Here is a 22152-nt window from a genome sequence, read left to right as displayed (position 1 = left end):
TGACTTTTATTCTCCAAGTAAAATTTCATATGATTTGACAAGATTATAACATGCTATGACTTGACCATTTAAAGAGATTTCTTCAATTAACATAATTCACTTTCATTGAAATCTAGAAGCAAATGTGGAGCTGAGGATACAAAATGAAAATACTAATTATTATTATAATACTAATTATTAAAATAAAAATACTAATCACTGTCTGTGACCCCTTGAGGATAGGCTTCATCTCCTAGGTAGCTGTGGGTGGCAAGGGTTCAGCCCCTTCTGCAATCCTTTAGCAAATGCAGCGTCCTTTTCCCAATTCCAACCCCCAGCTCCATGAAACCACATGCACCTCCCTTTGGCCTTCAGTACTTGCCGAGAGATTCAGATCTGAAAGAGAGCTTCTGATTTTACAGATGAGAAAACTGAAGTGCTAAGTTGAAATGAGTTGCATACAGTTACTAGCTGCTGACTAGGACTCCACATAATTGGACACAATGCTCTTTCCTCGGTTCCTCCCAACCCACAAAACACACTCTCTCTCTCTCTCTCTCTCTCTCTCTCACACACACACACACACACACACACACACACACACACACACAGAGCAAAGAGAGGGAAAATGAAAAGCGTCCATGCAGACTGCCACCTGCCTCAGAGAGATCCACTTCAGAAAAACTACTTCTGGAGACCACCCCCTGGGAGTTTTATTTTCATAAAACAGGATCTTTTTCAATGGAGATAGCAGTGAAAGAACTATGAGACGGATGAGAAGCTTCAACCACAGGGCCTAGTGATGTGGGATTTGGTCAGAACAAAAAAATAAGTAGTGGTTTTGATTAGGTTATGCAGCAGTATGTGGACAGAACAGGACCTCTAAAGTAAGATTGAGTTTTAGCTCTTCTACTCACTAGCTGAAATAATTAATTCCCTCATCCATAACATTAGGATCAGTTGTTGGGGGTAGGGTTAGAATTTTGTATATGCAGAGAGAGAGGGAAAAAGATACATAAGAGAGAGGGAGAGTAAGAGAAGATCTGGGATACATAATAGGCTCTACATGTATGAAGTTCATGACTCTGACAGGTGCTCAAGTGGCTGTTAATTGAATGAAAAACCTACTTCTTCAGCAGAAGCCACTCTGAAAATCTGTTTTCTTTGCTTTAGAAGTATAGACAGAATGACCTTTAAGGTCCTAGACTACATACAACCAGTACAGGACTTGGATTTGAAAATGTTTGACTTAGTGGTTCTAGACTCTTAAGAATAGTGTACTCTGAATGTTCTTTCAAAACCTTTTGCTTGATCCCAGGACAGTGCTTTATCCTGGGAATAATAATGAAGGAAAATCTCAAGTGACTGCTCCCTCCCTCTGCTTCCAAGACCAGATTAAATAATCTTCCTATGTGTGTTCAGAGGACACTATACTTCCCATATGTATTACATTGTACTGACATGATGTGCATGTTCACTTGTGTGTCTTGCCAAGTAGACTATGAACTATACAACCATGCAACTCAGTGCTCTTCATTTTTTAATCCATAACAGAAGCTTGATATGTATTTTTGAATAAAAAAATTCAACAGTTGCTTTAAAACATTTGCCATTGTTGGCCTAAAATCATCCTAAGGGACTGTTGTTCACACACTGTCCCTAATCCCAAGATTGCACCCCTCCAATTCCCCTTATGAGGAAGAAACTTCTCCAGTTCCAGCATTTAGGCCACTTGGGTATCTGCTCAGGATGTTCCTCATCATGTTAACCCACTCAATAAATTGTGCTTCAAAACAGGATCTCATGTACTGGGCCCAATGGCAGTGGGACAGCAATGAATATACCATAGTGCCTCTTGGAGAAGCTCACAAAATAAAGTGAGCTTAGATGAAGGCTCTGATTTTCAGAGAGGCCACTAGCCATTAGCCAAAAATATTTCTGGATCAGTAACTATACCCTATCATCAACTTGGCTTTGTAAAAATTACAATGTGGCTTTAGGACCTGGTACATCGTGTACACTCACTAAATATTTTTTGGATAAAGGAGTGAAGGGGCCAGAATTGGAATTTCTATTTCTGTGGGTGGATATGGGGAATATAAAGCAAATGTTAGAAAAGTTAGAAAAGTTAGAAAAGTGTGTGTATCTGGTTTGGGGCATCCACTGATCTGAAATGGCCACTGCAAGTGTTTCCTAGGATTTCAGAAGTCTGTGATGGGAGGCAGGTGTGCTTTTCAGAAACATTTCTATGTCTAAGTAGTTGAAGCAGGGCTAATAGTACAGCTAAACATTTTCTGATTGCATTCAGAGCTCTCGCAGAAACTTTCCATCCTACAAAACCCTGGCTAACTAATCTTGCAAAACTATCAGCTGATAGGACGTTTCCTGCTTCTGAAGTACCTTCAGCCCCAGAGTGCTCTGCTAGCTTGCTTTTTGGATGCCCTGTTACTGATAAGTTCCAATTATTTTGTTTTCAACTTCTCTGCTTATGGCTGGTTTGTACACTTGAGGGAAGGGAGTTTGTCTTTATAAGTTCCTGCAGGACTGGGCACACAGTAGGTGTTTAAGATGGTTGTTGGGTTGGTGGTTTTCAGGGTGCAGCCCCATCCAAGGTCTTCCTTGGAGCCAATGCAGGCCTGGAGAGAAGAGTAAGAACACATTCTTCATCTGCTCCAGAGTTCTCCACATAGCTCTCGTTTACTTCTGCAGCCCCCATTTTTGCTTGAGGCAGAGAGTGCTTTCAAAGACTGCAGGAAATAAGACAAACGGGGTGGGGGGATCATGAGCACAATTGAAATATTATAGATTAAATGGTAGTCTGGGGTCTCTAAAAACAAATGCATAATAAATGACGATGAGTTTAAATTTGAAGCACCTCATTCACTCTGTAAAGGCTCCTCAAGCATGAGTCCTCCAGCAGGTAAGGTTGGAAGGTCAAGTTGCTTGGTACCAACTCTAACGCAAAAAGATTATTCTCTATCCAGAGTAATCCAGATGAAGCTGGGTGGGTGTAACAGAAATGTCCCCCATGAAACTCTTGTTTGCACCCAGGATTGCTAAAACGAAGGCTCCCCTACCAGTCGTTGGGTTCAATCAACCCCTCAGCGACCCCTCCAAGGAGGCTTTGACAGGAGGAAAGGTCATGACCCCCCACTTATCTGAACTGGCTGTCGGGGAGGCGCGGGACCAGAGCGACCCCAGCAGAGCCCACTCTCAGCCAATGAGAGCCTGAAGTTTCAGGATGATGAGACGTGGGTCAGCCGCTGGGCCAATCAGGCGCCAGGCAGGTCACGGGGGAGGAGATGAGAAAAGCCGGGGAGATGGAGACGCGGAGACATCCACCGAAGTTTCGCACCTTGGAAAGCTAGGGACGCTTCTGCATCTCCAGCACAGCGCCACCTCCGCGCAGGGGAAGGGCCCCCAAGCCATTCCTTCCACCTCCTCACACTTGGTGGGGGAGTGCTGAGAACCACTATCCTTGGTGGTCTTCTTTTTGTGTTGTCTGCAAGGAGAAAGAGGACGAGGGACAATCTGGTGCTGGGGAGTTGACCTCCAGCTCTGCGGGCCTCCGGAGAGATCGGGCCGAAGAGGAGTGGCCGGGGCTGGGGACTCCATGCGGGGCAATGGACACAGCGGCGCTCCTGGCCCTGCCCCGCCTGTGCGCGCTGTGGGCGGCCCTGCTCGCGCTGTTCCCCTGCGGAGCCCAAGGAAACTGGATGTGAGTATGGGGTCTGCAGAGGCACGTGGGGCGTGTGGAGAAAGGGATGCCCAGCACCGGGGACCGTCAACTGAGAGCAGGGGCGGAGACCCTCGGACGGTTGACCTAACTTTCAGGGAAACATCTCGGACTGGGGAGGAGAGCGGGAGAGCGGCTCACGCTAGGGGCGGCCGTGTGTTACAGGTGGTTGGGCATCGCCTCCTTTGGGGTTCCGGAAAAGTTGGGTTGCGCCAACTTGCCACTGAACAGCCGCCAGAAGGAGCTGTGCAAGAGGAAACCGTACCTGCTGCCCAGCATCCGCGAGGGCGCCCGGCTGGGCATCCAGGAGTGCAGGAGCCAGTTCAAGCACGAGCGATGGAACTGCGTGGTCTCTGCCGCAGGGCCCGCGCTTGGCACCAGTCCCCTCTTTGGCTACGAGCTGAGCAGTGGTGAGTCCCGGGGCCCTGGGGGCTGGCGGGGAACCGAAGGCGACGACCTCTGTGCCCGCTTCTTCGAGTTCTCCGGCGCTGGCGCGGTCCCGTAGCTCTCCAAATCTTGAAAGAGACCGTGTAGTGCAGGGAATTAGGAGCCACAGACGCCAAGCCCGGATCGCAGGTGCGGCCCTGGAGGGGGCGACTCCCCAGGTCCCGCGCGCCAGGGAGGCAGCGCAACTCGCCCACCTTCCGGAGGTCCCGCCCGGGCTGGAGAGAAACTGGGACTCTCCTACTGGCCGACCCTCGGACCGCGCAGCGCCCCCCTACGTGAGACACCAGCTGGAGAAACATGAGGTCGGCAGCGGGGAATGTGGCTGCTGTCGCATCTGCTTTGACTTAACTGCTCCGCACCGAGCCCTGGACAAGTGGCTAGTTGAAGAGAAGCCTCCACCTTGGTGACTCCTAGGAGACCTGGTTTGACAAAATAAGGGTGATTTTAAAGGCAATGTCCGGGGCAGCCCAACGTGCTGCCAATTTGACTGCGACCACTTTAGCTCTCTCCTCTGTTTTCATTTCCCTCTCTCCCTTCCTCAGCGCACTCCCGCGGCGCGGGAAGCTGCAAAAAGTAAAGTAAAATAAAAAGTTCTCTTGTCACGTGCGTAGGGACTTGGTAAGAATAAAAGTACAGGGAGCCAGGACTGTTCCAGAAATAACAACAGATTAAAAGAATTTTAGAACTGGGGCGCTGAAAGATGCGTTGTCGTTTATCAAGTTCATTTCCGCTCTCTCTCCACCTTCGACCTTTTCCCCCAAGGCCCCTGCACGCACAGTTGACAAAGCATCACTCCCCCTGCCCCGGAGCTTTGGCCTGCACATCCTTCCAAAGGAGCTCCGACCCCCACAGGGGGCAGAAAGAAAAGAAAGAAGAAAAAGATGTGCTTTTCACAGTTGCTGAAATCCAGAAGCATTAGCTGTTGAAAAGGTTTATTGGACATCGGACACGAAACTGTCTCTACTCCAATCTAAACATCTGGAAAGAAAAAATAGTTGTCTGCTGAATCCTTTCTGGTCTATTTTATTAACATTTTAGTTGAACTTTAATTTTAAAAGATTTTAGCTCAAACTCTACTGCAGGAGTTGTAAATACAACTATTTCAATAAAGGATACTTTTCCATGATAGTTGTTTTTTTGCTAGTGCCATTTTAATTTTCTTACTTTTCTTTAAGACTGTAAAAGGATTAGCTAGTACTATATAAAATGTTAACAGATTCATATTATGATGAGGGGTTGCTATTAACAATGTTCTTTCTAAAAAAGTCTCAGTCTTTAACGTGAAAGCAAACTAACATTCATCTATAAATTGCCTTGGTCTTTGCTTAATTTCATTTTACATTCTGATAGGTATGATTTATGCAAACAAAAGTCATACCAAATTTTTCAGCCTGTTACATTTTAAATTTACAAAGAAAAGTAATCTAGTTTCATTTGAATCTTTTACTATTACTTACTGTATCCATGTAAAAGATTTAAAATTCAACACGTATTATTGAGCTATTATTATTAAACATTAAGCTAGGTTTCACATTTTTAAAATTTTATTTTAAATTTTAAAAAGATGGTTTTAAGATATAAGGAGAATGTATGAAAAACAAACTTTTCAAGTGGAATACTGAAAATTAGTGTTGTTTTTTCAAAGACTAGAATGATAAAGGATCTTCTTCCTAAATATGTACTCATTAAAATATTCATTGAAAGCTATTGAAAAATTGCTTGCCTGGTAAGAGAATGAGTAGGAGGCTTTGTTTGAAACATAAACAGAAAGTGACATGGGTTTCTAATTTAGCAATTTTTGTTTTATTCTAGGCACCAAGGAGACAGCATTTATTTATGCTGTGATGGCTGCAGGCTTGGTCCACTCTGTGACCAGGTCGTGCAGTGCCGGCAATATGACAGAATGCTCCTGCGACACCACCTTGCAGAATGGTGGCTCCACAAGTGAAGGCTGGCACTGGGGGGGCTGCTCCGATGATGTCCAGTATGGCATGTGGTTCAGCAGAAAGTTCCTGGATTTGCCTATCAGAAACACTACGGAAAAAGACAGCAAAGTACTGTCAGCAATGAATCTACATAATAATGAAGCTGGAAGGCAGGTATGTATTAGAAGATCAAATAAAAATCCAGTGTCTTTGGGTAAATAATGCTAAGATTACACTTCTGGATAAATCCACACAAATTATTTAAAAACTAAATGCTGGCAGCAGAAGTATTCCTTCCTGTATGCTGATCACATTGGTTTAGTTTAAGTTCTACATCTAATGTGAGTTGAGTCTTAGAATGTATTAGTGGTTGTATGTTTTATATACCTAAAAGATTATTTATAAAATAATACACACATAAGTGCCTGTTATAATATTTGTTCCATCCCTTTAGCTGGTTAGTGGCAAAGCCAGAACAGGATTTAGCATATCTGCCTTTTTAATGGGATGAATCAAATGTTTTTTCCCGAAATTTGAATTTTGCTTATATTTTTCAAAATCCATTATTTAGTTGATAATTGTTCCTAAACATGATGTTCATTTTGTTCTTACTCTCTTTAGCAAACACTCAGGGAAAACACAACCACAAAGTTTTTTTAAAGGGAATTAGTTATTTTATTGTAAATCAGTGTAGATTCACTTAAAAATTTTTGTAAAATACACATAAATATAAATAAGCTCTAATTACATTAAATGTATGGATGGATATTTTTAAATATAGCTATATTAAAACACATTGAGGAGAGCAAATCTAAAAAACTGTCACCCAAGCAACTTCTTTTATGAATTCTTATTTTTATAATGTTTTCCTAAAATGGAGTATATGTGTAGCTTAACTTTTATATATTTATATTACTGAATAATGATAAAGTTTGAATTCTGCAATATGTGGGCTAGTTGGCAGTTAATATGGACATTCCTAAAAATATATATAACTTATTTAATGACTATATATTTTCTAAGTCATAATAAACTTTACAGGATAGGAGTATTAGCACATATTGTATATTATTGTAAATGTCCAATAACCTTTTAAAAGTCCCAAAGTAGTCATTGTAGTCTGCCACATTTTCCTGACATTAATTAAAACAAGTTGCAACATCTCTTAGGAATATTTAAAGTATATGTTGCACTCGTTTTACATTTTTGGGAAATGAATAAATGGGACTCATTTAGAAGAGTTGCAAGTTCCACCCAATTTTCTTTACTTAACTTCCCTCATTTAATATACAAAACAGAAAACTCAGAAAAAGTATCATTGTAACTTTTCAAAATCAAATTTAAATTTTCAATTTGATTTGAATATTCAATTCAAAATAACAAGCAGGAAAATCAGTAAATAGCTACCAAACCTTTCCATATTTTTTGTTCAGAAATTTTAAAAGGCATTTTATCTAAGTCTTGCCTAACTACCATAGTTATGCACATGTCTCTTCACTTTAAATTTTACATTAAAAAATGAATGAGATTTTGCTTCAGTTTAAATATTATCTAATAAAGGAATATTTATGATTTCTAAAATATTAATATAAAAATTTAAATATAATTAACATGCTTTTTAAAACTGTAGTGAAAAACTAGAGAGAAATATTAAGATATATCAAATTAATATATTTTACAAATAAGATAATTAAATGAATGTTTATTATCAGGATATAACTTAAACTTTTAGCCATCTTTGAAATAATTTTGTAGTGATCAAAAAATTAAAACCAGTAAATCAATACTCAGAAGCTCATGCTATGATTAATTTTCTTATAGAGAGGTATCTCTAAACTTATGAAAAACACTAAAGCACTGTAAAATCTGTTTTGATTAGTAACATTAAGCTCCTGTTTGGTTTTACCTTGTGTGCTTTTCCAAACTAGCTAACAATATTTGCCCTCTGTAACTGTTAATATTGATCTTGAACTATTGTTTATATTCTGATTTATTAAAAACATACAACTATTCAACTTCAATTTTAATCCACTCCTTGTTAGCAAAAAGCATTTCCTCATATTAAGTAGATTTTTACTATTATTTAGTGTGAGCAGAAATAATTCAATCTTTACATATATGTATGTACTTTGTTGTAGACTTCAGACTTTTCTCTATTGAAATTTTTTTCATGTTTTTCTAGGTGGAATCTTAAAATATTACAAAGTATTTACCTGGTTATTTTGAGAGTACTATTTTGGGGTTTTGTTGTTCTTTTCTCATGAGGTATTATAATTCAAAACATTTTTGGTATTTTTCTTTCCATTGCTAGTAAAAAAATCCCAACTTAAACCAAAAGCAGGTTTCTAGGTTATTATCTAACATGAAAGAGCAATCAACTCCATTTTCAATGTTGGTTATTAGGATTTTAATCTATTATGCACATTTGTCTGAGTAAAGATCAAAGTCTGCATTCAATTGAGTTAATTTTTCTAGTCTCAAAATGTAAAACTGAAAATGTAGGAAAAGTGTTCAGAGAAATGTGGGTACTGGCGCTTAGTAGTGCTATGAGCAGGATAGATGATTTTCTAACCATTGACCTTAAATACTCTGATTCCCACTTGGTTTCTGACACCACTCCTAAAGTTATGACTCCAAGAATAATGTAGATAGATGGTGATTGGCTAACAGAATGATGTGATGTCTTCCAGAGGCAGAACTTCTGGGAATAATGTGACTTGGAATATTTATGGGTATTTCTTTTGGTGTGCTTAAAATATTTCCATCTTACCATGTCTACCTCATAAACTTTTAAGTTTCCCTACCCCATAATTTGTTTTATGATGAGCAACTCAACAAAGTGGGAAGGGCCAGCCCCAAATTCATTGACTTGTTTCAAGAATATTTATAAGTAGTTGAACAACACAGAAGTGTTTTTGCTTTTAAGATATATTTTGGGGCAGAAAGGAACAAAATGGGTCAGAGAAATAGGAATGCTATGTACATCCATCCGACATTATACTGCAGTTTTCATAAAACCTTGAACAAATCATCTGATTGTTGACAAAATAAAATGTTAGTCACAAAATGTTCTGCAACATTTTTCTGGCCATTCCTGTAAAGTCAGGATAAAGCAATATACTGGAAATCAGTCTCTGCCTGCTTCATTATCTTTGAGTTAAAATTACAGGACCAATCAATCCTAAACCACTTCATTAGAAATTTATCAAACCAAAATGTACGTGAGGACCCCAGCAGATTAAAATCCCACTCTCATTCCTAATTGCTCTCCCATAGTTTAAAAATGTTCCACCAAAATGTGCACATCTGTTTGCAATAGTTAACAAAACATTCCTCTGTTAATATTGTTATAAACCTTAACAAGTCAACTAGAGTAGAGAAAGGAATTTTCTCACAACCACATACAGCTCATTTGACTGCTGTATCTCTTACTTTTTGTTACCAGAAAATGGAGCTACCACTGCAGCTCAAAACAACTGTTTAACATTAATTAAGCACACTAGCAGAAAAGATACAGAATATACTTTTTTTGGAGTGTTCCTGCAATTTCCTTAAATGTACTTATATTTTCCATTTTCATTTCTCTCTATTCTACTAAAATGTCTTGTTGCATATAATGACCTTATATTATATATCACCAACAGATGTAAAACAAGTGTTTTAACCACATCGTTTATTTTTCTGTAAAACTGGAATCATAACTAAATACCTAGTCGATAACTACCTACTAGGTGCAAAGTTTTTCTTCCTAAGTCAAGGAAAATTATTTATGAAAATGAGCTCTGAGAAAGACTAAATTCTATAAATTCTGTGTGTGTGTGTGTGTGTGTGTGTGTGTGTGTGACCTCAAACTACATTTCATGATGTTCTGAGTGGCGATTATATTGCTTTAATTTGGCCAAGTTCCATCCTTGGAATGTTATAGAGGATATAATCATTCAAATTGGATGTCGAGTTATTAGGATTTTCCTTGAAGCTGATTTATATATGTAGAGCCTAGAATAGAAAAATAATATATGACCCTTAGATGATCAAAATAGTTTCTTTTCTTAAACTTATTGTTAGGGCATGTACAACTCAAAAGTAATAGAATAAACTTTTTAAAAATGTCATTGGAATTGTAAACTCCAGATATTTAAGAGAGCTTGTTTTCTAGAGCAGAAATTTTTTCCTAAAATTTGGGTACAAGTTCATCAGGTGATAACGTTGAATTTGAACCTGTGAAGCAATATGTCACTTTTGTGGACCAATACTGTTGTAGACCAGATGGGGCAAAGAAGGAGGAATTGGAGGAGAGCCCTGTGTGGCTCAAACACTAGCTGTGCCATTTTCCCTCCCACACAGACTCCTGTTTACAAAGGTGATTTTTATTACTTCCTCCAGATCAGGTTACCAAGACAGGATGAGTTAAAACTGCTCTAGTGAGTGGGACTAATTATTCAATCAATACAGTGGACCCTTGACTTACGAATTGATCCGTTCCAGAGGCAGGTTTTAACTTAAGTTGGTTGTATGTCAATACAGCTGAGATCTGGGTGTTTACCTGGGTACAGGCTATAGATAACAAGAGGCAGATGAATCTTCCATTAACCTAATTAACTCAAGTTGTTCGTATGTTGGGCCAGTTGTAATTTGAGGGTCCACTGTATTTGATAAGCATCTACTCTGTCCTTTAGGCTTTGCAAATGAGCAACTGCTTACATGATGTCTGAAGCGGTTAAGAAAAGGAAAAGTCAGGTCCTCAGCGGTGATCTAGAGAAAAAGGGAGCTTTAAATTCCTAAGTGATGACTGTAAGGAACCTTGATCAGATTCAAACACACAAACACATTCTCAAATTTTAGCTTTCTTAGACAATTTAGCTTTTCTTAGACAATACCTAGCACTCATTGATCTCTCTTTTTCATATGCTTCAGGTACTTTAAAGCTGGACAAAGGTAGGCAGATTGCTTAATTTGAACATGTATTTGCCCAGATCATCTTACAGAATTGATGGCTTTGTGAATATCAAATACCATAAATTAAATGAAATAAGCCTGTGTGCCATCATTTATGAATTGCTCTTACTCTACTGTAGTGTACATTTTAGTCTGGGTTAATAAGAAATTGATGCACTTATTAGTTTCTTGGTTTTGTGAATTCAAAAAGAGCCTATGTGCTATGGTCTACAAAGGACCGAGTTTAAGTATTATTTTGTTTATTATTTTAAACACTAGTAAGAAATATTAAACCTTGTACAAATCAATACCATATGCTTTGATTTAAGGTTACAAATAAACCTTAAGTGTTTGCAATATTCAAGGTCATTAGATAGCTCAGAAAATTTTGTTTGTGAGAAAATGTAATTCCATAAACATGTTAATGTTGGATTTGGTACAAAATAGCAAAGTATAGACACTTGCATTTTATAATTTTGATAAAAGCTGTAAGTGGAATTTAAACTGTGAGGTTTTCCTTTCTTTTTTGATATTATATACATAATTTCCAAGTTATTGAATAGACAGATCTATTTTTCATTTTACCTAGTATGTTGACAGAATATCAACTCTACAGCTAGTCCTGATGATTTATTAATCTGTTCTGCCATCATCTGGGGACTGAAGAAAGCTATGTTGGCTAGCTCGGTATGTAAGAGGTTAGAGGCTGGAAACTTTTGAAATCTCTATTTCCTTTTTATTGTTAGACTCACTGAAAATTTTTATCCTAACTGTAACTTCTTCAGAGAAAGCATATTCACCAAGCAGTGGGCTAGTACAAATATATGTAGTCTCATTCAACTCCTCAGTCTGTATAAACTGCACTTGGCACTTACAGTAGAAGTGAAAAAGTATATAAATTTATCCTTTTCCTATATCGTATGTTAGGATAGTGCTACTGAGCCATCATAGATAAGACATATGTTTGAACTAGTTTTCTAGAAAAGAAGAATATGCTCGGAGCAACTATACTCTATAGCCTGTCCTCATTTTGACCAGTCTAACTTGATTAGTCAGTGTTTTCCATATGATCTGTGATGGGGTAGCATGTTCTCCCTACCTCCAATCCTTGTGAAGGTAACTTTTATAGTGATCAAACCTAAGACCTCTTAATTGAATTAGTTCAGTGTCACCACTGGACATCATTAAAATCATCTGCGTAATTAAGCCAGAATCTCAACAGTATGAGCATTGGTTACTTGTAAAATTTCAGGGAAGTTTCCCTGTACTGTACTATAAGAGTTATACCAGCTATGTAAGTGGTTCTCAAATTTTAATATGGGTAAGAATCACTTGGGGATGTTGTTAAAATGCAGCTTCTGATTCTATAGGTCTGAAGTGAGGATTGAATGTATTTCTCAAAAGTCAGGCAGGAGCTGATCTTTGAATGACACTCTGAGTGGTAAGGTGTTGAATGGTATCAGAAACTGCTAGGCATGCACATCAAATTGAGTAGGCTATTAGAAATAAGAGTAATTTCCCTTTGGTATCCCAGATAATCTCTGTTGATAATATTAACCTGGCCTACTAATGCTTTCAGTGTAGTTTGGAAAAGTTTGCTGTTCAGGGCCAAGACATTTGGACAAAATTAAAGGACAGAACATTTGAACTCTACATAGTCTTAAAGATTCTTTATGTTTAAGACCATCATTTTTATACAGGTAGAAATAGATACAGAGAGTTAAGTGATTAAATTGGTTGTGCTTCTGTTGTTGAGTGAGACACTTAGTGAATGACATTTGAACAAAATCACTGTTGGTTTCAGGCTGTTGCCAAGTTGATGTCAGTAGACTGCCGCTGCCATGGAGTTTCTGGTTCCTGTGCTGTGAAAACGTGCTGGAAAACTCTATCTTCTTTTGAAAAGATTGGCCATTTGCTAAAAGATAAATATGAAAATAGTATCCAGATATCAGACAAAATAAAGAGAAAAATGCGAAGGAAAGAAAAAGATCAGAGGAAAATACCAATCCCCAAGGATGACCTACTCTATGTTAACAAGTCTCCCAACTACTGCGTGGAGGATAAAAAACTGGGAATCCCAGGGACACAAGGCAGGGAATGCAACCGAACATCAGAAGGTGCAGATGGCTGCAACCTCCTCTGCTGTGGCCGAGGCTACAACACCCATGTGGTCAGGCACGTGGAAAGGTGTGAGTGTAAGTTTATCTGGTGCTGCTATGTCCGCTGCAGGAGGTGTGAAAGCATGACAGATGTCCACACTTGTAAGTAGCCACTCCATCCAGCCTGGAACAACATTCCTCAGCAACATGATGGGATTACAAGCCAGAGGATGCCTCTTATTATGCAGGGCTTGGGAAGATGATTCTTGTATTGGAATTTCCAGATCCTTGGCCCATTTGAGGTTTGCTTTACCTGAGTGACAGCCAATCACACATCAATCCTGCAGGTTTCTTGGGATTCTAGCATTGAAAAGGTTTCCATTCATCTTTGGATGATTTGGAGGATATAGAAGGAGGATATAAGGAAGATATATATATCTTATATAAGATATAAGGAAGATATAAAAAGACATATAAGGAAGATAAATCCTTTTGCTAAGGAAGAAAGAACAGGAAAGAGCCCTCTTGCTGGAGACTTGGTCATACTCAGGATAAGATCCTCAACTATGTATCTCAGTTAGGAAAATCAATAATGGTGGATGAATATTTGTCATTTTTTAAAGGCACCTCTTATGGCAGCAAGGAACATAAATATGAATCTCATTTAGTCTCAGTATTTTAATTGAAAAAATTACAGGACGTTTTTGTGCATGGGCAGATGCTGAAAAGTTGATCTGAGTGGTGGGTGCCTGCCCTTTCATGCACATCAAAAGAACAATGGAAAAGAACCTTCATAAGTCATACTGTAACCCTAAAAAGTAGTCAGTAGAGCTGTGTAGTGACAAAAAAGAATCAAAATGTAGAAATTAAAATGAATTGGATTTTAGGTGCCTTCTAACCAGTAGAATTTGCCTAGAAAAACCTCCATAAGGTATATAGCAATCTCTGGATACATATTTTTATTTTAGGCCAGTGTTCACTGTTAAAAATTTAGCTCTAAGGTACTGAGGGAGTGAAACCCTGAAAATATGTGGGAAAAGTGAGATAAAAATATAAAGGGCTCTCATACATTATAAAGAAAATATCCTTGAAATGTGTAAGACAGTATTTTGTACAATATTTTGCTTAAAAGATTTATATTTTGTAAATATAGTATTTAAGTTATATGTCATATATTAAGACTTAAGACATTTATTGCCAAAGTCCAAGAGCTAAGGTAATAAGATTATTTCAAAAATAAGATTGGCCTCTTTTTTTTTTCATGATTAACTCTGACTTTTTTAATATTGAAAACGAAGGTAAGTAATTGAGCAATTAGCTATATGGATGTGTATTTCTTGCCCAAATGACAGTTTTATGTGTTATAGATTAAAATGTGTTGCAAAATATTGAGAAGTGTGTTATTTCAGTAGCCAGATTAATTAAATTCTTTTTTCACATTAGTTATTAATTCATAAGGTTATTATAATAAATTATATAGTAGAAGTCCTAACTGGAAAAAGAATTTAAATCAGATTAATGATCAATTTGTGGATTTGATATTCTGGATATTTATTATATTGTATGCAATGCTGAATTTCCATTTGAATGTAGAGTGGTTTTTCTTGCTTTAATATTCATGCATGTATATTCACCATATTTTACACAGTCCCTGGTGAAAATTACAGGGCTGTATTAAGGTTGTATTTTAATGTAAATGCCTATGTTTTATGCTTTGTTAAATATTTCAGTATTATATAGAAAAATTGATTTTTATGTTCAAAGTAGACAAAGAAAGGCTATTCTTTTTCTTAATAAGATAAAGAAATATTTCCCTGCCCCAATCTATTTCCCAGTCTATTTTCTTTAATTTTATTTACCAATTTGTGAAAAAGTAAACGAGTTGACAATGTCTCAGTTCTAATATTAAAATCAAGACCGAACTTTTGAGTGTGATCCTTAAAATTAAAGTAAGTTACTACTAAATGAGAGGCTTAGAAATGGCCAGGGAACAAATTTAACAGTACTTAAAGTGGTTTTACATTCTTTAGTATCTGCTGAGTAAAGTAACATGAAAAAAATACTCTCATGCCTTTTTTGCAAAGGTGATCATTTTATCTTCATTGAAAATAAGCACCTTTAAAAAGAAGGCTGCAATATCCACTAGTGACTAAAAACATCTTCATAATTGCCTTAATTGACTGTGAGAACCAGGAAGCCTCTATTTTATAAATATCTGCTATTCAGTCCTTCCTTTGAAAACATGTTAACTCAGGCTCTTTTTCATATGCTGATCAAGAACTCCTCCTACAGTAACTGTCAAGCTGTGTCTTTGAGTTCTTTTCTTTCTCATCTTTGACATCAGGGTAGAAGTCAACCTTGAGTTTCCTACCTATCTTACTAACCACCTGGCACTGGCCATTTCCTTCACTCCCAGTCATCACAGAGTAACATCGTGGCGCTCATAGGGGCACAATTCTGGGGTGAAAGATTCCTGTCTAGTCTATGCTATTTTGCCTGAATGAGGTAAGGTTTTATTGCTGCAAGTAACAGAATCCAGACTACTCAAGACATTAAAGAAATGTACTCTGTGACTGAAAACTTTAGAATTGTAGCAGTTTCATGTGAAACTGATCTATAAACTCACAGCTAGTTCCTTAGTTCCAGAGTCTCTCCACTTTAGACTGGCTTTTGGCATTGTCCCTCACTTTAGGCTCTAGGACATGCTGTACCTCCCCCCATCTACCACCTTCCTGCTATCCCCCGCTCATTCCTAGCAGCCCTAGGTTCTCTGTTTTTCTTAGCAACATGACTGCCACAATTCCAGACCTCACATTCTCCTCCCACTCATTCTAAGGAAATAAAAGTTTCATTCTAGGGAAAGGCAGAGGCTCTTTTCTGATTGCCTACCTAGGAAAAGAGCAATTTTCCTTCCCAGAAGGCCCAGCAGAGGTCATCTGAGTAACTGGGTCTGATTGGTCAAATGTGCTTATTGTTGAACCAAAATGATTTATTGGGGGTGGGCAGCAGGCACACTGATCTGTCTACTGGCAATTTTGGCTCTAGTGGGAGCCACTGGGGGTTCACACCAACTAAAACTACACAGGTTGACAATAAGGTGGGGGGAGAATCTGTAGAGGAAAATCTAGACTGCTATGTTACCAGTGAAGTGTAACTGAATGGTGGGCATCAAGACATTACGTGTTCCAGTTCTAGTGATTTTAGTAAAAATCTAGTGATTTTTAGGGGTCAGTTTCTGGCATGACATAGAACTCATCACCAGTCAAAGCAAGCCCAAAGCAGTGTAAATTATTATGTGGGTATGAAGTGCCTTGATTTGTTTAAATATCTTTTCATATTAAAAAGGAAGGAGAGGTGCCTCCAGTGTGTTGTTTTTCAACTTTTTGTTTATTTGGAAATGTCCAATAGAGGCAGTGATAAGATGCAATGACTCATGTTAAGGTAAAATCAGGAAAAATGCATCAAATGATATTATCTGTAACCTCTGGATAAGGAAGTTGACTAAAGCCTTCCTCTTATAGTAGTACTTTAACAACATTAAGGACACATAACCTTTTTGAATATAAACAACTGCATTATTTCCTAATTTGGTTTATGGTTGTTTTGAATTGTATTTTAAGGAACTACGATAATTATGCCAAGAAATTTTCATTATATATGTTTAGATACCATGAGTTTATGTTTCTGCAGTTTGGGGATCACATGATATCCACAGTATTTTTAAACACATTAATTTTTTTTGTTTTTGTATTAAATTCTTTTATTGGTACATTGTAGGTATACAACACAATTACATTTCTCATTGGGAACTGTACCTTTATATAATGCATCTTGGTTCTTATTTTTTCCCCATTCCTAGCCCTCCCTTCACGTCCTCCACCCTTCCCTATTTACAAAGACTTTATTTCCATTTTTTCCATTTCTCATCATTTTTTCCTTTCCCTTCTTTCCTTTCCCCTGCCCCTCCCACTACCCCTACCCCTTTGGATCTTTTCTTCCTATTTTACATTATCGATTATTCATTCTAATCATTGGTACATTTTAGGTATACAATATAATGACATTCATCATTGGAAATTTGCACCTTTACATAGTCTCTCTTGGTTCTTATTTTTCACCCTTGCCCAGCCCTCCCTCCCTTCAACCCCTCCATTCCTCCCTATTTACAAATATTTTGTTCCTTTTTTCCATTTTCTCATATTAATCCCATTCCCTTCTATCCTTTCCCCTAGCCCTCCCACTTCCTTCCCCTTTGCCCCTTTTCTTCCTATTTCACATTACCTATTATACATTTAGTCCTTATTTACAAACACATTAATTTTTTGAAGAATCGTTGGTACTGATACGACCTTTGTTTTTGCTTAGATTAAAATGTGGAAGCAGAAAAATTTCTCCACATACTGATAGGCCCTTTAGTGAGTTGCTGTTTTTGCATCACCTCCCACAGGTCATCAAAATTGAGAAATTAAACCACCAGTCAGTATCTAGAACACTCAGAACCAGGTAATAGCTAGAGCACTGTGATCCATTTAGGTGACTGAGGGGAAAAAAATTCAGATTCCCATTTGCAGGAATCAGAGATACTCCCCAGGACAAGCCCTTCCTGGGGAAAGTTGGCCTAGCTGTGTTTTTTGAAAATTTTCAGTTTACTATAGACCAGGTGTGATGTCCTAGCATATCCCGGAGGAGAATGGTATGTAACATAGCATAAAAGTAGACAAAGTGGTACACTAGGGAGGGACTCATTTCCTTTGAAAGAAAATATATTAGCAAGCACTTAACACCCACTATGTACCATGTACTGGTCTCAGTAAATTACATATACAGTGATGGTCCAGTTCATAAACTTATAATTGTTTCCGCAATTCTGGTTACAAACTGAATTGGACTAGATTTGAATCAAATTTCCCCATAAGGTCAACATTGTACCTAATCTAACCACTGAATTTGATTCAGTTCTCATCCAACTTGGTTTGCGACTGGAATTATGGAAAGAATTCAGTTCATGAACTGTGGTATCACTGTATGTGTGTGTGTGTGTGTGTGTGAAGTATATATGGCCATTTAATTCTCTTGGAAGTCTCACAAAGCAATTATTCTCATTGTTGTGGCACCCATTTTACAGATAAGACACAAGTAACCAGCCCAACAAATGTCATACAGAATGGACAGGCTTCAGGGTTTGTGCATTCAGCCACTACATTGTCCCTGTGCCTCTCACTGAGTCAAAGTTGTCAGTAGACTATATTCACAATACACCATTTAAAGTGTTTGGAGGATTTGTAAATACAGTGAAAAAAAGCTTCTCGGCCTTTTGGCTAAGAGCAAGTGTAAATAATTAGTTTTATTCATGGGGTGGTTATATAAACTTTGCTGAAGAGCAGGAAGCAAAGTTATAGGAAAACTGAGAACTGAGATTTGCCATGATATATAATTAAAATATCCTGCTTCTTGATTTCTAAGCTTTAAATTATTTAAACTGACCTTTAATTTAGATCCCAGTGCAACTAATGGTGGTGTTATATAAGAATTCAATAATTGTTCCATAAGGAAATGATTCTGGTTAAAGATCGAACTAATTTAGATATAAAATAAATACATCCTTTTGATTGTTGTGCTTACAACCAAAAGAGTTACATAACGTGTTATTATTTGGCGGGGGGGGAACCAGGGATCGAACTCAGGACCTTGCACTAGCAAGGCAAGCATGGTGCCACTGAGCTAAATCCCCGGCCCATAAGGTGTTATTTTTAATAGATGGATAAAACTTACCATTTGTAATGGTTTATATTCACATCTAAAGAAAAACTGCTAGAGGTGGTTTGCACCAGATTAAAACTTTTGAAACATTATGCTAGAAAAAAACCTTTCCCCATAGTTGTAAAGAGAAAAGTAATAATAAATGTGGACCAAGTCAACACCTACTGAAGTGTCACATGTAACTTTTTAAATTTGCAAAGTAAGTGAAAGCATCTGATTCATACATAAGAACTGGAAAGGCAGACAGCATGGGGATACAAGACTGGCTGGTCCTTGACAAATGGCCATTCTGAGCCCTGAGGGTGACTCCCTTCAGGAAGCAAGCAGCCTTCCACTCTACAAATTATTAATAACCTAACACCCATGGCCACAACCTCTAGCTAATCCTCCCTGTTTAGCAAGGAAAAGAAAGGGTATCATTTGTTGGCCTAATTACTTGTTGATGAAGACTGATTACTTTATTTAACCACACATTTGCGTACAGCTCAAACTCTCCAAATGAGGCAAAGGTGTCAACAAACAAGATGTAAATCAATGCTTACCTATTTATTCCTAGAACATAATCTGCATTTTTTATTGTGTGTATTCAGTCAGTCCTTTATTTCAAACTCTCTAACAACTAATTTTTGGTCTTCTCAAATTCTAGGAGGCAAGAAACAGCATATGGTAGTTCTATTTGATGCAGCTATTCCCCTTGTAGGTATCTTCTGGAAAGATTTAAAGACATCATATTACAGTGATATAGGCCTACACCCATGTTTATAGCAGCACAATAGCTAAATTGTGGAACTGGCCTATATGTTCAAAAACAAACGTATGGACACAAAAAATGTGGTGTCTATACACAATGGAGCACGACTCTGCCATAAAGCAGAATAAATTTGAATCAGTTGTAGGAAAGTAGATGCACCTTGAGACCATGTGAAATAAATCAAGACACACAAGCTTAAATACAGTACGGTTTCTTATTCAAGAAACACAATATATAAATAAAGAGCAAAATAAAAGACAGATAATAGGAAATAGGAAGATAGATCATTTGCAAATGGGAAGGGGACCAAGATGGAGGGAGGGAGCAGGAAGGGGAAGAAGATGAAAAAATAACCGAGATGCTGCTATGCATATATTCCAACTCCCCATGAAGAATCTAATAATTATGTACTACAAACATGCCCTAATAAGAAAAATTTTAAAATAGCAAAATGGTAAAATTGAAAAGTCATTGGGAGAAATCTTCCGTAAGGTATCTCCTAGTGGATACAGCATTTTACAAAACTGAAAGATAAATTTCACTTTTTGAGAAATTCTTTCACCAGCTTGAACTTTTCCTTTCCCCAAATGCCTGACTTTATTTCTTGAGCAGCTATATATTAAAATTCAGATTAAATATAGAAACAACCCCAGCATACCAGCTGCCATAAATATGCACAACCCATGTAAGTTTGAGGGTGAGAGAACTTCTCACATCTACACTGGGCTCTAAGTTGCTAAAACTTGAGCCTCATGGGTGAGCTTTATTCTCCTCTGCTCAGAGGGACGTACCTACAGAAAACAGTGCTGTTGTTGAACAGGTAGACTTCAAAATTGGCCATTTTATTCCAATGGTGGTAGAGAAGCCTGCCACTTGACAGCTGGTCCCAGGACTGGGCACTGGTCGCAGGATGAGTTTGTTCATCCCACCATACCACATCCAACAACGGCAACAGCATCATAGGTAAGCAGGACTGCAACACAATGCATCATGGAAAATGTGTTTTGAAGTCAACCACACAAACTTTAAATCCCAGAAACAAAAAAAACAAAAAAATAAAACAAAACAAAAAAGAGCCAAATGCTCGTGTGCAAATGGAGTACAACTGGTTCCTCTCTCCCACCCTACTGCTGCAACCCAACCTGTGCAGGAGGAGTTGGGGAGGATGCTTAGGTTATTTGGAGCAGAGACCAAAGTCTGTGTTCCCTTATGAACCTTGACTGGCTGCTGCCACAGGAAGGAGTTCCACAAATACTCTCCCCTTTCAAGGCCAGGCCAGCAAGTGGAACATTTGAAACACTACCTCCCTGGAGATATCTGATAGCTTAAATTCTGTGTATGAAGTAAAATCTGGTATTGGGGTAAAGAATGAGAGGACAGATACCATACAAAAGTCAAAAGGCTTGGAGATCAAGGACAGCCTTTGGTGAACAGCTGTGTCCTTGCCTATGACCTCACTGCTCAGGTCACTGAATGGTTCCCTTATGGCTTGGTAGAGTGGGGCTGGAAAGCTAGGGGCTGACTCATCTTTTATGGATCTAAAATGCTATTAACCTGCAAGAGGCATGACTAATTGTAACGGCAATACTAGCAGTTGTATTTAATGAGTTTTTGCCAGGCACTTTGGTTGGCACCACACACTAGACCTGTTCCTTTTACAAGTTGACTTTCTCAAGGTCTTCCTGTCATAACCAATGGAACTCAGAAGCATACTGACTTCCCTGTGACTATGCACAGAGGATGCCCAAGTGTTCAAAGGGATGCCTCCATATATATCTTAAGTTATACAGTACCCCTCACTGGACTGGAGGCAGGTTCTGATGATAGGAGAGCCTCTTTCATTCCCTCGTGCTCCCTAGTAACAACTGCCTGCTCACGTCTTGCCAGGCTTGTCTGTTTTTTATTCTATCTGGGTCTTGATTTGACAGCCGTCTCAAGAGAGGAACTGTCACAAAGACCAAGCCATGAGAGGAGTAAGGCATAAACTGAGATACATGGAAATTAAACAGATACTAGAAGGTGGCAACTGGTAACCAAGAATGTAAAGTTATCTTTGTAACATTCAGGAAAAGAATCTATCCTAGAAATACCTGGGGAAAGGTGAAATAAATTTCTCTCAAAGTATTCCTTCACTTCAAACACACTTATCCCATCATTCTTGCTGCTTTCTGAAGCCCTTCTGGAAGTCCTCTTCCATGTTTTTACGAGGTTTGATGAAAAACATACATTGAACATAGCTGCCAACCGCCATCCAGCACAAAGGTAGGCTCCTTCACAATATGTCATCTACCTTTTTCACTGCATCTGGCCCTGTGCAACTTCCCAAAGTCAAAATGACCAGGAAAGAAACATTCTGAATCGACTCAGGACACATAAAGCAGCACACCTAAGGACATGAAAGAGGGACTTTCATCAGTACTACTTCACAAAGTGTTAAGAACAATGGGAGAAAGTATATTCAAAGCGAAGGGGAGAATTTTGAGGGATAGTATTGTCAATATATCTTTTACTGTAATATGT

General features: G+C 38.3%; 1 protein-coding gene across 1 annotated transcript; it reads left to right on the top strand.

Moving 5' to 3' along the window:
* The first annotated feature begins 3315 nt into the window (after window positions 1-3315).
* Wnt16 (Wnt family member 16) lies at window positions 3316-15042 on the top strand. The gene is made up of 4 exons (XM_004856453.3): window positions 3316-3697; window positions 3881-4125; window positions 5975-6261; window positions 12827-15042. The coding sequence occupies exons 1-4, from the start codon at window positions 3603-3605 to the stop codon at window positions 13289-13291; spliced, it is 1092 nt and encodes a 363-aa protein (XP_004856510.1). The 5' UTR covers window positions 3316-3602; the 3' UTR covers window positions 13292-15042.
* Window positions 15043-22152: the final 7110 nt, after the last annotated feature.

Source organism: Heterocephalus glaber, unplaced genomic scaffold (assembly GCF_053883595.1).
Source record: "Heterocephalus glaber isolate CG9 unplaced genomic scaffold, H.glaber_assembly_v1.0 deba00000546, whole genome shotgun sequence".
NCBI classification, from domain to species: domain Eukaryota; kingdom Metazoa; phylum Chordata; class Mammalia; order Rodentia; family Bathyergidae; genus Heterocephalus; species Heterocephalus glaber.
Note: the sequence above shows the minus strand (reverse complement) of the source record. Positions and strands in the feature narration are given on the sequence as shown.

What these genes read in the sequence shown, in the direction of transcription:
- Wnt16 (XM_004856453.3), top strand. Translation starts at nt 3,603, where the DNA reads ATGGACACAGCGGCGCTCCTGGCCCTGCCCCGCCTGTGCGCGCTGTGG. An exon ending in GGAGCCCAAGGAAACTGGAT is followed by an intron (nt 3,698 to 3,880) that starts GTGAGTATGGGG and finishes CGTGTGTTACAG; the next exon opens with GTGGTTGGGCATCGCCTCCT. An exon ending in ATAATGAAGCTGGAAGGCAG is followed by an intron (nt 6,262 to 12,826) that starts GTATGTATTAGA and finishes TGTTGGTTTCAG; the next exon opens with GCTGTTGCCAAGTTGATGTC.